Raw genomic sequence first — 14,126 nt, 5'->3', positions numbered from 1 at the left:
AGCAATATTTAAATCATGCCTGATTAGTTAAAATAATTTAGTTATAAAATAAAGCAATACTTATAAATACCAATATAGAGCTTTGCAGAAAATAGTTATTATAAAAATTATATATGTTTGCTTAGCCTGTAAACACATGCTATAGGAAGGATCTCTTTATATTGTGTAATGGATTTAAAACTATATTAATAATTTCATCTATCAAGTTAAAAAAGAGAAAGAGTTGGAAAAAAAACTGTTTTTTTCCTAGAGGTATGTAAATAATATAGCATTATATGTGTACAATATCGGAATTGTTTAATATCTTTTCGCAATATTTTGCAGAAACAAATTTTATATATTCTTAGTTAAAGATATGAAAAGGTTCGTCCAGGAGAATCGAATTCCTCAAAATGCCACTGTCAATTAAGAGGTATGAAATATTATGCAAAGCCTGTTGATCATCGAGACGCAATATTGCAGCTGAAACCAAAATTAGCTTTCAGGGAGATACTGAAAATAGTCGGCTTTCATGGTGGAAAATGCGACACGACGATATCAAAGCAATATCACTATGAAATTTCCTTTTCCTGATTCCTACAAGAGAACATATCAGATAATCTGTTTTTAACAAAGAATTTATTACAAATGTTTCTGTATAAGTTTATGAAGTATATATAAAGATGGGAGATTATTCATTACATATAATAAAATGTTTTATTATACATATCTCAGTGGTCGAATTGATAAAGATCCCGTCACGGATTGAAGGGAGGTCCAGGTTCGAATCCTAGCTAGGGTGATGATTTTCGCAATAAATTCTTTACAGTAATTTAAAGGATGCTTATCAGCATAAAAAAGTTAAATCAATTATCGATTTAAGTACGTTAAATTTATTTATTAATTGAATAACTGTGTTTTAAGACCGACAAATAATCAGCGTGCAGTTTGAGTGGAAAAAGTATATAAATTCAAACAAATATTATTAGACTACAATGAAACAGCCCGACAGAAGATGGCATATCTCTATTTACTTATCAAAATTTTTTATTATAGATCCCGATAAGAAGATGCTAATATTCCATAGAAAATCATTTTTATCATCTTGGATCAGGTATCACACACTGACATACATTGCCGGCCAAAAGTTTGAGACCACTATAAAATATAAAAATATTCCAATTATAATAAGTAGCTACTTAAAAAAATAAATTTTTTTTATTTCAGAGTAAATACGCATTATATTTAGCTTAGCTGTGATTAACATAGTATTGTTTAATTTCAAGAAAATGAACTATGATCTGAACTAAAGCTTTTTCTCCAGAACTGAGCTATGGACTATTTTAGATTTTTTTGATGAAAGAGTTTTTCGCCAAAAAAAATAAATATATACTTGTAGCTGGATTAGGTACTTAGATTAGTAAAACAGTAATTAAATGTAAAGGTGCTTACTTTGTCGAAGAAAGTGTCTAATACTCGTTTCATTTTATAAAAAATATTTTTATGGAATTTTAAAACATTTTATATTTTTCATTATAAAACAACGAATAAAATAACAAAAATATGTCAAATTACAGTGCCTAATTGTGATTTCATATAGTAGAAATTTTTAATTAATGGTCTCGAACTTTTAGCCGATAGAGAGTTTCACTCTTATTTTTATTTTTTAAAAATACTGTGTACGATAAATTGCAAAGAAAATTACATATAACTTGTCGAAAGAGTGAGGACTCATGGAATGAGATTATATGTATATTCTATCAATTACTTCGCTCAAATCCGTGTTATTCCTTAGCCAATCGATTCGGTTATCGCGATCACTCGTATCACTCACTCAGTCCGCAAACGAACGTGACGAACGTAACCATCGCAAGATCGGCGTCATATTCTAAGCCTCCCGGAGGTCCGCGGGCCTTTCCTCTCCTTTTACGAAGGATTGATTGATTAACTATAGTTGCGAATTCGTGTACCTGACCTGGCTATCACGCTTCGGCTTCACCGATTTACGAGGAAACGCCCAGCTACGTCGGTGGCCGATACGAAACTCGCGAGTCTCTGTGGTATCCAACCAGTAATTCCGGGCACAATGCTAAATTTCATGTACTATAATTATAGATACCCAGCCCCCACTCGTACACATTACAAAAGAATAAAGAATACAAAGCACAATACGGACGCGATTGCGCGACAGTTAATCTATAAGTGACAATTCGTGCATGAGTTATTAAGGACGTCACCGGATACATATAATCGGAAATTTGATCCTCAATGTAACACAGGATAATGAACTTTAAGCGATGGAATTCAATGTAATTAAAATACATATATAACAAATAAAATGTAATAAATAATTCCTTAAAGTTTGGAATTAAATTATCAACAATTACGCTTAATGTTACACATGTTTACAGTAAATAAGTATCTATACCAGTAAATAACAATCTATGAAATCACCAAAACAAAAAATATAGTCCGCAATATTTTAAGTACATCGTACAAAGTCGCGAAATCTTAGATCCGCGATCGTAATGTATATCCAGAACAACAGTAAATTTGGATAAATCCTAAATATATAATGTCAGGTTTTAAGACTAATTCACCTATATTAAACTGACATCAATGATCAAAGTAAGAGATTCACGGTTTCCTTAGTACCCTACGAAGCGTCTGCAATTATTTATGCAGCTTTTGCATGAACACTTGGATGCGTATTTTTTCATACATATTAAAAAAATAGCAGAATAAATATTAAATAATAGCGGATATTCACGCTGCATATAAGAGAATCTTTTGATTCCCCTATATTGCCTTTGTGTGCGAGAATCAACTTTTTGACAGAACTAACAAACTTCATGAAAAGGTATGAAAGATTTCCATTTATAAATAATTTAAAAATGCAAAAATTTTTACGACAATTATTTCAGAATTATTATTCGGTTTAAAGGTGAAAAGAATTCGATTCTGCGAGAAAGTGAGAAAATAATAGCGAACATCGGCGTCGGTCGTCAAGAGGAATGTGTCGCACAAAGTCACTGTTGTGAATCGTGGCACGGGGTTTAATTTAACTCACGGTATTAATTCACTCCCCCGTCCCCCGCCGGCCACCCACTCCGTTTCTGCTTATAAATTTGGGGAAGCTTAACTCGCACTCGAAATAGTCTAGGAGCTCTCGGCGGAGGATGGACGCCGGCATCGAGATGCGTATTGGATTTCAAAACGGGTCGTAGCTTTAATACGGAGAATATGATTGATATTTCAAGAATTGAGAGAGATATCTCTTACCAGATGTCATCTTATTAGACAATAGATCGATCGCCAATCGCCATGCACGTCGTGCACTTCTGAATATTATTTATGCGCGGCAGTCGCGAAGAATTATGACGCGTGACGCGACCTGTCATTATACGCGCAATGTAAATTTCTCTCTTGACGTAAAATAATGTTATCTTAAGTGGATGTCTTAAAATATTTCCATCAATTCAGTGAATTGTAAGATGATCCAATTTTATTTTGTTTTCTTCATTTTTAAATATTTACTAAAATATTTACTAAATGCGAAAAGATAGATAAATGAAAATATCAACATAAAAGAGAAGCGTAAAGATATTATTAAAACTATTATTAAATAATATATAAAGTGTAATAATTAGCAAATCTCTATTTTGTCACTTGTGACTTCTCAGATTATTCTTTTTTTTTTTATTGAATAGTCGAATGTATTAAGCTGCATGTAATAAGCGTGTAAAATTAAATAGCACAAGCACTTCATTCAGTTCACACCCCGAAGAAAGAAAACCGCGCATCTCGAGACAATGATATTTCTCAAGCATTGAAGTTTAGTGAGTTACTTGAGCAGGTGTCACAAAATGCCATGGCGACCGGCGACCGCACGAATATCCGAGCATTTATATCTCCGACTTACATCGCGTTCTATAACTCATCGCGTTTCTCTTCGCGTCGTGTTAAATCAGATTTCGAAGCAAAACAAACTGACGATGAGACAAATTTCACAAAAAAAATAAAGATAGAAAAAAATACATTTGTCTACAGTCTTTACTTATTGTTTAAAAGAGGGATGTCTGGCTATATTAGTCTTTCTACTGACAGCCATCAGTGAAGAAAGCCATCCGACTTAACGAGACAGACGAACAATGACTGACCATACATGTTTATTTATATTAATGCATATCTTATCGTATTACATACTGAAAATATGTAATAAGTAAAAAGATTTATAAACTAATATTTAATAATTATAATTTTATTTACTATAGAAGTAGAGAAGATTGAACGGTCCGATAATGCAGAACAAATGTACCTCTGATCATATCATTATATTAATTCATTCTATATTACGAAATGTTCATATATTTCGAAAAAAAAAGAAATAACTTCCGATGTTTACGGAATTAGAGTAGGTAGTTTGGCCAGCATCAAACATCACATGTGGATTAATAAAGGTTCTTCGTGTGGTTCTTCGCTTTTAGCAGGTTAATGGCGGTCCAGCATTTGCGATCGGTGGCACTCTGGACCACTTGATGACGGCAGCACTCACACGCGTGCGCATAGATACACATGCACACACACACACACATACACACACACCTACACACAGCTGGTCTATGCCACGTAAAGTGGGGAGGGATGTAACAGGCAGAGAAGATTTAGCGAGAGATAAAGATGTATGCGTGTATGTGTGTGTGTGTGTGTGTATGTGTGTGTGTGTGTGTGTGTGTGTGTGTTTGTTTGTTTGTGTGTGTGTGTGTGTGTGTGTGTGTGTGTTACTTGGAGCGGAATTCGTGTGTTACGGTGCGACGGGGTCCATGTGACGATAGGCGAGAATTCGTGCGATAACGAGCCAGCGGATGCGGTCTCGATGAGCCTTCGCAGTGGACTGTTTCGCTGGAGACTACGCGACAATATCCTGCACTACGTGTTGCCTCTATAGTTAGATACACCTCGCGCCCCACCCACCCGGGGCTCGTCGTTGACGAGAGCACCGGGCATCCAGATCGGCATCGGGAAGACGATCACACAAGGAGACTCCACGCATCGTCGGTCGCCCCTTGTCTCACGAGGCTTTTCAAAGGCAACCGACACGCGCGAGAGGAAGTATTCGCGAACAAAGTTTATAATACAGCACGTGTCCCGCTTGTCCCGCGGCAACAGATCTCGCGTTATAAATATCAACTGATCATAAATGCAAGGATATATATTTTTAGACATTAAATACTTGACTTAAAAACTGATTTCAAATTCGTATTAATAATACTTGTTGTTCTTCATCGGAACGAAAAAAAAATCTTGGCGTCATCAAATGATACTAAGAGATAATTTCATCAGCGCGCGTTTTACGGTCCAATTTCATGTAATTATTTTGCATTTCACTGGTATGAACCCGACACGTTTGTCGATATATAAATACACGAGAAAACTCAAGAATTTCTTTAGTATGGTAATACAGTTTCACACAGCGATTAATTCAATAAGAAGAATTAACAAAAATACAAAAATTATGATTTTTTTAAAGAAACTCAGGAAATTTTCAAGAAAGTCCAAAAAATTATTTCAGTGGTAGAAATTTTAATATCTTAATATCCAAAAAATTTGTAGAGGAAAGTGCCCTATTATGAGATAGGATCCTAATATGAGATGGCGGGGTTTTTTCATGGTGGGATCAACAGATGGGACCTATATAAGGCCTTTTAGCTTAACATATCTCACATTAGAATCCTGTCTCATAATATAGAGCACTTTCCTCTACAAATTTTTTATATTAAGGATTATTGTAAGATATACAGCGCGCTGTATAAAGAACTTTGCAAACTTCGATCATCGTATTTTGTACGAACAGATAAGTATACAAAAAAATAAAAATTTCGCAAAATAAATCGCAAAATATGAAAAACAATGCTGTTACTCACTGTGAAGGTATAGAATCCTTCAGGCACCGGTTGACCGCCAAACTTAATGCTGAGGGTGTAGTCTCCCGCATCGGCAACAGTGTAGTAAATGTTAACTGTGCCATCGCCGTTGTCTTCTATGTCAATGTCAACGACTTCACTGAAATCACAGACCGAGACGCATTATTCTGAGATTAAAATATAGACCAGAGATCCATTCACAAAATTTTCGCGCATATTTTCGTGACACCGCTACAATTTCATTCAGCAATACATCACTTCGAATACTTTCTCGCGACTTTGTTCCTAATTATTCAAATTTTTCAATCGCCAGTAAAGTAAGAAACTTGAAAGAAGTTAGAAACTTTTTTCTTCTTTTCGTAAAGAAAACTAAATTTAAATTCTACAAAGAGATGAGATTTAGGTATATCACAACAATAACAAAATTTTGTAAAGCTTTACTGAAAGTAACAACTCTTAAGGAGACAGCAAAAGAAAGAGAGAGAAATTATATATCATTGCAATGATAATTTATCAGAATACTTTTTCTCTTCATATGTATAAAAAATTTAACTTATTAACCAACTTTTGAAAACTAACATTCGTAGAATGTACAAAATAAAAGAATCGGGCGATCCAATAAATAACTGCTAATAATGATAAACTATAAAACAAATCGTTATTTGTTATAGGTTTAGCATGTAAAATGTAATTGGAATCGCGTTTATAGGAAATACTGGACGCAACGTGGCATATCTCATCACTTAGTACACTTGTGATAAAGAATTTGGCTCGTTCTAAAATGTCTTTTCGACAGAAGACACTCACTGCCAACTCGAACAACACGGGGTATCATGGATGAATTATGAGGTAGCAGGTGTGTACACCACTGTCAGCGTTCAGAATGCATTTATAGTCGATTTGATCAAAGTTGTGACAATCTTTTACAGAGCATGCGCCCAGTTATGCGTAAATGCACATGATATCTAGGCAGAATAAGAAGTGCACGTCTCTCTCTTTCTAGGGATCCCGAAATATTCGCGAAGGACATAATCGCGCGGATGTCGCGGCGTTACAGCATCCAAATCGACATTGTAACGAACAAGAAATGATAACAGTAATCTTAGACAATGACAAAGTAGAACATGATTATCTTTCTGATTATACGAGATTTATCATTTCATTTTGTTGTAGTAATATATTAAGATTATCTTAAACATTATATCAGTTTCGTGGATCTTTTTCTGATATTTATTCACGCTGTATAAATTCGATACGAACTTTGAATTTTTCGACAAATAATGTAGATGTGTGTGTCGACTGATGTGGATTAAATTTAATTCGAACGCAACTTAACTGTCACTATAAAGTGTCAAATAGACAAACAAATATCCGACACGGATGACAAACTCTTATATGAAAAAAGTCTTCAAAAGACCGTCTTCACGACGGTCCAATGTGGCTCTTTTTCAAAGAAAGCGTGTAAAGTGATCTATAGTCTGGCATCAACTATGACAATTAGAGGAATACATGCAACATTATATAATTAATCTAGCGCTCAATTGCCAATTGTATGTATATATAGTGTGAGATAAAGCCAGCCCCGAGAAACGAATATTGCGTACAAAGAATTCTCTTATTTCTGCAATTGAGTACCTAGAAAACGACTTGCTTATATATATTGTTTATGAAATAAATCTTCGTGCATCCTGAATAATCATTCCTCTTGGCGTTCGTTCGCTGTCGATGCCAAGTTTTATTAAAAGTATATTTCGCTTTCGGATTAAACCAAACCGACATTTCATTTCAATGTTACGATATGATAATCGACATAGGTACCACGGCCGGAAATTCGCGACGAACCACTTATTACCATCGTGTACATGACGTTCGTAATGGCAACGTGCCACGTGCCTGATTTTCTACCGGATTTGTTACACGATTTACAGCCGACTAGTCATTAACGCCTTTACACTGCAGATCTAATCCCAATACATGATTATGAATCAAAGTGTAACAACATATGTCTCTATTATTTGTGCTTCTTATTTGTTTTTTCAAATTGCTTTTGTTTCTAAATGTGTAAATGCACTGATTATTTAGAAAAATAACTTATAATTAGAGTTTGTATGATAAAGAATAAAAAAATATAATAATATAATTGTACATGTAAGAAACATACAATATATGACATCATAGAAGAATGAAATAATAATTTATTGTAATTTGTTCGATATTTAATAGCGGTAAGAGATCTTTCTCGAGTTTTCGCCTATGAATTTAAAATAAATAAGTCGCGACACCGCGACGCATAAAATAAAACGGAATTTTTGCCTGAAATCTGAAGATCGAAAAACGCAAATGCGAGGAATGCGGTAAAAATATGAACCGCCCTCACGTGTATATTTGTAACACAAAATATCAAAGTTATAACTTATAACGTGCGAAGAACATTATTACTGAAAATTACAAAGACTTTAATATATTAAAATTAAACAGAAAAAACACAAATGAAGAGTTGACTTATCTGTAAGTCACTTCTTGCAGAAAGAAATGAGTGAAGATACACATCAGATACAGATTAAAGATTCATAGACAAATTAAAATTAAGTTAAAGACAGAATATTTCTAATTAATATTGACATATACGTATAATATCACACAACAGATTTCCGTTTTCTAAAAAAAGATATCTCTTAGGCATATCCTAATCACAAACGGCGTGAAAAAATTGTACAATAAATTAAATCTCAGATTTCGAAAGAAGAATGAAGATCAGAACGTTTTTCGGCAACTGTGAGAGCGAGATTTTGAAGGTTCCCGCAATGTCTCGTCTCACTGATTCACCTCCTCCGAAATAGTCGGATTTAAATCGGGGCGCGGATCACGCGGACTCACCTTCCGGAAGTGGAGCGGATGCGGCAGGTCACTGCACCGCGGCCTGCATTTTCGGTGTCCACGGTGATGCAGTACTCCTCGCCCTGAGCCAAAGTACGCTGAATGCCCTCTTTAATCTTGCACTGATCCGCCTTGCCGGTGGACACGCTCTGCACGTTCACCGGGCTGCCCGGCACTTCCTTGCCGCCATACTTCACGTTGACCTTGTAACGACCGCAGTCGTCCGGCAGATAGGTCGCCTTGTACTTCCCGTCGCCGAGGTCCTGCACTTCTACCCTGCGTGGCACTTGGTCTGGTCCCTGAAAAGGATTCCGGAAGGCATTATTTGCGAAAATGTGATGAACGCGATCGCTCACACTACCCGTTAGTCATTCAATTATTTGCACTTAATAGTCGATATATATTATATAGGTCTTTCTTGGAGCAGTCACGTTAAATGTGTGGTGATAAATACGAATAACCGCTACAATGTTGGCAAACACAAAAGTGAAAGTTTTGATTGGTGTTTGTACAACCGGTATATCGAGACAATTTGGAAAATTGGTACAATAGGCACCAAAATATGATAGGTCAACTTATTGTTAGTGATATTAAAAACACCCTATATGATGTTTCTATATATCGAGATGTCGGGATTTTGTATATCGTTCTTATAAAGTTTTGAAATAAACTTAATATATAAGAATTAAGAAATTGACGTAAATTGTCAAATGATAAAATAAGTTATGATAGCGTAGAAAATTGTTTTTCTTCCATTAACCCGTTACGCGGTCACACCTTCAAATAATTACATAAAGGTTACACGGGGTTTATTGGACCCTTGTCGAAAAACAATCGCCATTTGAATGCTATTTGAGATTTCGTTTTAAAAATTTTACTGGACATATCTGAAGATCTCTTGCTTATGACCCAACTTTTCAAAGAAATATTAATTTTAACACAATAAAAAAAATGAGTTAAACAATTTTGAAAAAATTGACTTTTTATAGAAAAATATTCATCAAATTATTAATTTTCATTATTTTTCGACAAAAATTTAAGGGTGTATTTCTGAGACAGTATTATACTTTCATATAAAAATTAATGTTATAGTGGGTTTAAAAAAAAGGTATTTATTTTGAGAAATGATGAATTTTGACAAAAAATGAAAAATAAAGATTATTTATAACAAGCAATATAAAATAAATAAATATTTTTATATGTTTACAGATATGTAAAATAGAAGATATTCCGTATAAGAAATTTAACCCGTTATACAGTCCAGTGGACCCCGTAGTGCATCAAGCATCAAGAGATATGCGTATAGGATGATTTATAGAAGAAACTTATTTCTGCTATAAATCATCCTATACGCATATCTCTTGATGCATAAATGTTTCCCTATCGTGCGCTTTATTATAATCGAAAAGGACTAGCTCAATCTTGTGTAATTTCTATATTTTTTACTTATTTTGTACATATATTAATACAAATTAATAAACATCAAGAGACACGGTAGTGTCTCGCGCCAAGTACACGCGGAGCGAGACCGACCGTGACTCTTTTACGCGACGCGATATAATATACTTTGCAATATATTTTAATAATAATATAAATTTGTTGAACTTGCCAATACTGCGCGCGAATATAAATCAGTGAGATTTTATTTCCTTCATGATTGAAAATCGAAGCAATTAAATTTATAAAAAGATTATTGCAACTTCTTCCCAACTTCATTTGGAAGATACGCCGGTTTCTTCATCAGTGAGATATCAGATATCATTAGTAAGATTTCAAGGTGATAACTGCTTTCTTACAGCTTCGCCAGTATCCGTAATCACTATTATAGGCTTCCAAAATTATAAAAAAAAAAACAAGTTATTTAGAAGAAAAAAAGAGAATGTTATACAGTTCGTAAATTTAAAAAAAATTAATTATATCCTGTTCTTAGTACATCAAAATATTTACGAGAATCTTTTGTATGTTAATTATTATTTTTAACAATAAGGCTAATATTTGTAAAAATATATATATAACTCCCTTTCTGCTCCCTCGAATCGAATGTGCAAATGTAGAATGTCAAACGCGCGATACAAAACACTTTGCGCGACATTACTCACCACAACTTGCACTTCGAGATCGCCGTATCCAGCATTGGAAGTATCCACGACGAAGTCAGTCGGGAAAGAGGCAGTGCAGACGGGCGACACCCCGGGACCCGACAACGTCACCTTGCTGGGCTCTACGGTGGGCAGGACCTTCACCTTGTACGGACTGCCGTTGATGTCCTCGCCGTCGTAAGTAACGCCGACGTGCACGTTACTTCCGGCAGGCGGTGGCTGATACGTCACCTCGTACAGGCCGTTGCCCTTGTTCTTGATCTGCGGCTTCTGCGCCTGTCCCTTATCAGTCGACAGTCTCACATCTAGCTGCGCCGCCTTGGCGCACTTGGACGTGTCTACCGTGAACTTGGCGGGCACGCCCTCGCGTACCATCTCAGGTTGCAGGCCGGGTCCGTAAGCGATCACGTTCTTCGCCTCCGAGTCCGATACCACCTCGATCTTGAACGGCGAACCGGGTATGTTCTGTTCGGCGAATTTGATGCCGATTTCGTAGTCACCGGGTTCCGTGGGAACGTATTCGACGGTGCAGGAACCGTCGTAATTATCTTTGGCCTCCGCCTTGACCTCTCCGTCGCCCGTGATCGACAAACCCAACCCGCCGTTGCCAGCCTCTGAAAAAAAAGTCGCACATGTGCTATTTCTTCTCTATTTTCTTTATATTTCCCTTTGTCTACGTAATAATCTTTATGTTCTCAATTATACAATTTGTAGGTAGTATAAAATTACAGCATTAAGAATTCGTTTGATCAAAATGTTGGCTTGCAGACCTTTGGTCTCCACCGTGAAACGGTTCGTCTTGTTCACGATGCCTTTCTCCAAGCCAGGACCATACGCGCGGCACTTGCTGGGATCGGAGCCGCGTTGCACGTTGACGGAGAACGGCGAACCCGGGATTGGCACGTTGTCGTAGAGAATTTCGATGGTGTGACAGCCCTCCTCGAACGGTGTGTAGCTGACGCGGTAGGTGCCGTCACCCTGGGGGATGATGAGCTTCTCGGTCTTTCCGCCGCTGGGGTTGTTTATGGTGCAAGACACCTTGCCGTCGTCGGTCTTCGACTTGGCGATGTCTCTCGCGTCTATCGTGAACGCCGTTTGCTTGTTCACGAATAAACCTGCAAAACGCGATAATACGACATGATTGAATGAAGACGCTCGAATATTTGTTTCAAATAAATGCGCATATCTATATTATATATCAGATGTTAACTTTTTGAAATTAAATTTCATCATTCTAAAGAATTATTTTTCTTAAATTGCATATCTCTTTCATGTCCGAAAATTCGAGATTGATGATGTAATCAATGCATCTTTATGACAGAAGCTGCATTTCTTTAAGGTCGAATTTTGTATATATATATATATATATATATATATATATATATAATATATATTGAAAATATTAAATTTATAACCCTGTATCTTAAATTTTGCATATTTTCTTACAGGTTAAAGTTTTATATGAAACAATAATATAAAATAGACACATATACGTCTTTAATAAAGAACAAAATAATTTTATGTTATTACTACTATTATCAAAATAAGTTAGGATAAGTTTATATTTTTAAAGCGATTAAAATTAAAAAAGTAGAAACTTGCACATTGTTTCCTCGTAGTTTTTAATTGTGCAAGTAGAAACTTGCACATTGCTTCCTCATAGTTCCTAAGTGTGCAAGTTTTTATTTTATTCGAGGTATAATTATCGGTATTTATTTGTTTTGGCTTCCTCATAGAGGAAGCTTTGTTAGCAAAGGTTCTGATTTCACACTTAACTCTTTTGGGGACTGCGTAAATAATTATATACATTCACTAAAAAATACTAAAAATACTTGTCCACTTAAAAACTAAAACAATACTTTATCGATAAAAAAATCAGCCCGATATTATAAATATTTGAGATAGCGATTTATTTTTAATTCTATTATATTTTCCAGTCTTTTCTACCCCTATTTCATATATAATTGGTTAAAATTTGGTTGATCAGATCAAGTTTTATAAAGCTTCTATGTATGTACAAATTCTTCGAAATTTCAAATGTGTGTAATACGAGATCTGATCAATCAAATTTTAATGAATTATATATGAAATATAAGGGTAGAAAAAAAACTGGAAAATATAATAAAATTAAAAATAAATCGCTATCTCAAATATTGAGAAAGCGGCAGCGTAAAACACATTTTTCAAAAAAAGGAAAATCTGCATAAAATCTATACCGGTAGACCGATTTCAATAAAATTTGAGGAGGACATACTTTCTATAATACTCTATTTGTGTGCAAAAATTCAAACTGGTATCTAAAAAATTGTAGAAGTAGATGCGTGTACAAAAATCCGTACACACACACACACACACACACATACATACATACTTCCGGACATTTTTTACTAATATGATTTTTCGACATTTTAGAACATTCTAAACCTATTTCCATCAAAATCTCGAAAAAAAATTTTTTCACCATTACAAAGCTTCCTCTATGAGGAAGCAATAAATTGTACTAAATATGTGATTTTTAGGTATGTTTTTACAATAGATACACTGAATACACTGAATTACCCTGCCTAACGTATCGTTTATAATTTAATAAAACGTCTATTTGTTTTAAACAATACGTAATACCTAATTTAACAAATTATTTGTTAAAATGGCAATACATAAGCGCATATTGTAAAACAATATATAAAATAAAATGTAATTATGCATTCTGTGAATGATTAACATAAAAAAAATCACAATAGCATACAAGGTTATTATTTATGGCATTAAATTTCAATCATTGGACAAACTGAAAACGAGGCATGGTCGTAGAAAGAAACAAACTTAAAAATCGTCGTGCCGTATACATACTTTTTACAAACATGTCCTCAAGTGTGTCTTCAAGCATTCAAGTGCCTCGTAACAAAAGTATAACGATAAAAACAGCTACAGATCAGAAAGTCTAGAGCAGGGAATGCCATAATGACAATGAGCAACCAAAAAAATGCAATCGCAACACACATGCATCGCTACGTCAACGTATGCATCTCGGAATGATCATCGGGATTTTCTAATGACTTTCTATTTTCTATATTGATAAGTAAAGAATTCATTCTGCATGCACGAATATTGAACAGTATTGTCCATCCCTACAAAATCCCGAGACGCATTACGAGACTGATCGCGCAAATCCAGAGACGAGCAAGTCACAATAATACTCTTTCTCTCAATTTCCAATCGCAAAACGATTTCCGTGCTGACGTTCCTT

General features: G+C 35.0%; 1 protein-coding gene across 10 annotated transcripts in view; it reads right to left on the bottom strand.

Annotated features, from left to right (window-relative positions):
* The window catches only part of Cher (filamin A protein cher), a 59,155-nt gene that overhangs the window by 16,722 nt on the left and 28,307 nt on the right, over positions 1-14,126 (bottom strand). For 4 of the 10 annotated variants that reach the window (XM_077426544.1, XM_077426547.1, XM_077426546.1 and 1 more), the window contains 4 exons: positions 11,650-11,994; positions 10,880-11,493; positions 8,781-9,079; positions 5,904-6,042 (listed from right to left, as the gene is read on the bottom strand). In XM_077426544.1, coding sequence (XP_077282670.1) covers positions 5,904-6,042; positions 8,781-9,079; positions 10,880-11,493; positions 11,650-11,994 — 1,397 coding nt within the window. Of the gene's footprint in view, positions 1-1,813; positions 2,014-4,584; positions 4,745-4,764; positions 4,928-5,903; positions 6,043-8,780; positions 9,080-10,879; positions 11,494-11,649; positions 11,995-14,126 lie in introns of those variants that run through there. The other 6 variants (XM_077426551.1, XM_077426554.1, XM_077426553.1 and 3 more) reach the window with 6 other exon arrangements.

This window comes from Temnothorax americanus, unplaced genomic scaffold (assembly GCF_048541705.1).
Source record: "Temnothorax americanus isolate GAGA-0224 unplaced genomic scaffold, ASM4854170v1 Scaffold115, whole genome shotgun sequence".
Taxonomy (NCBI): domain Eukaryota; kingdom Metazoa; phylum Arthropoda; class Insecta; order Hymenoptera; family Formicidae; genus Temnothorax; species Temnothorax americanus.
Note: the sequence above shows the minus strand (reverse complement) of the source record. Positions and strands in the feature narration are given on the sequence as shown.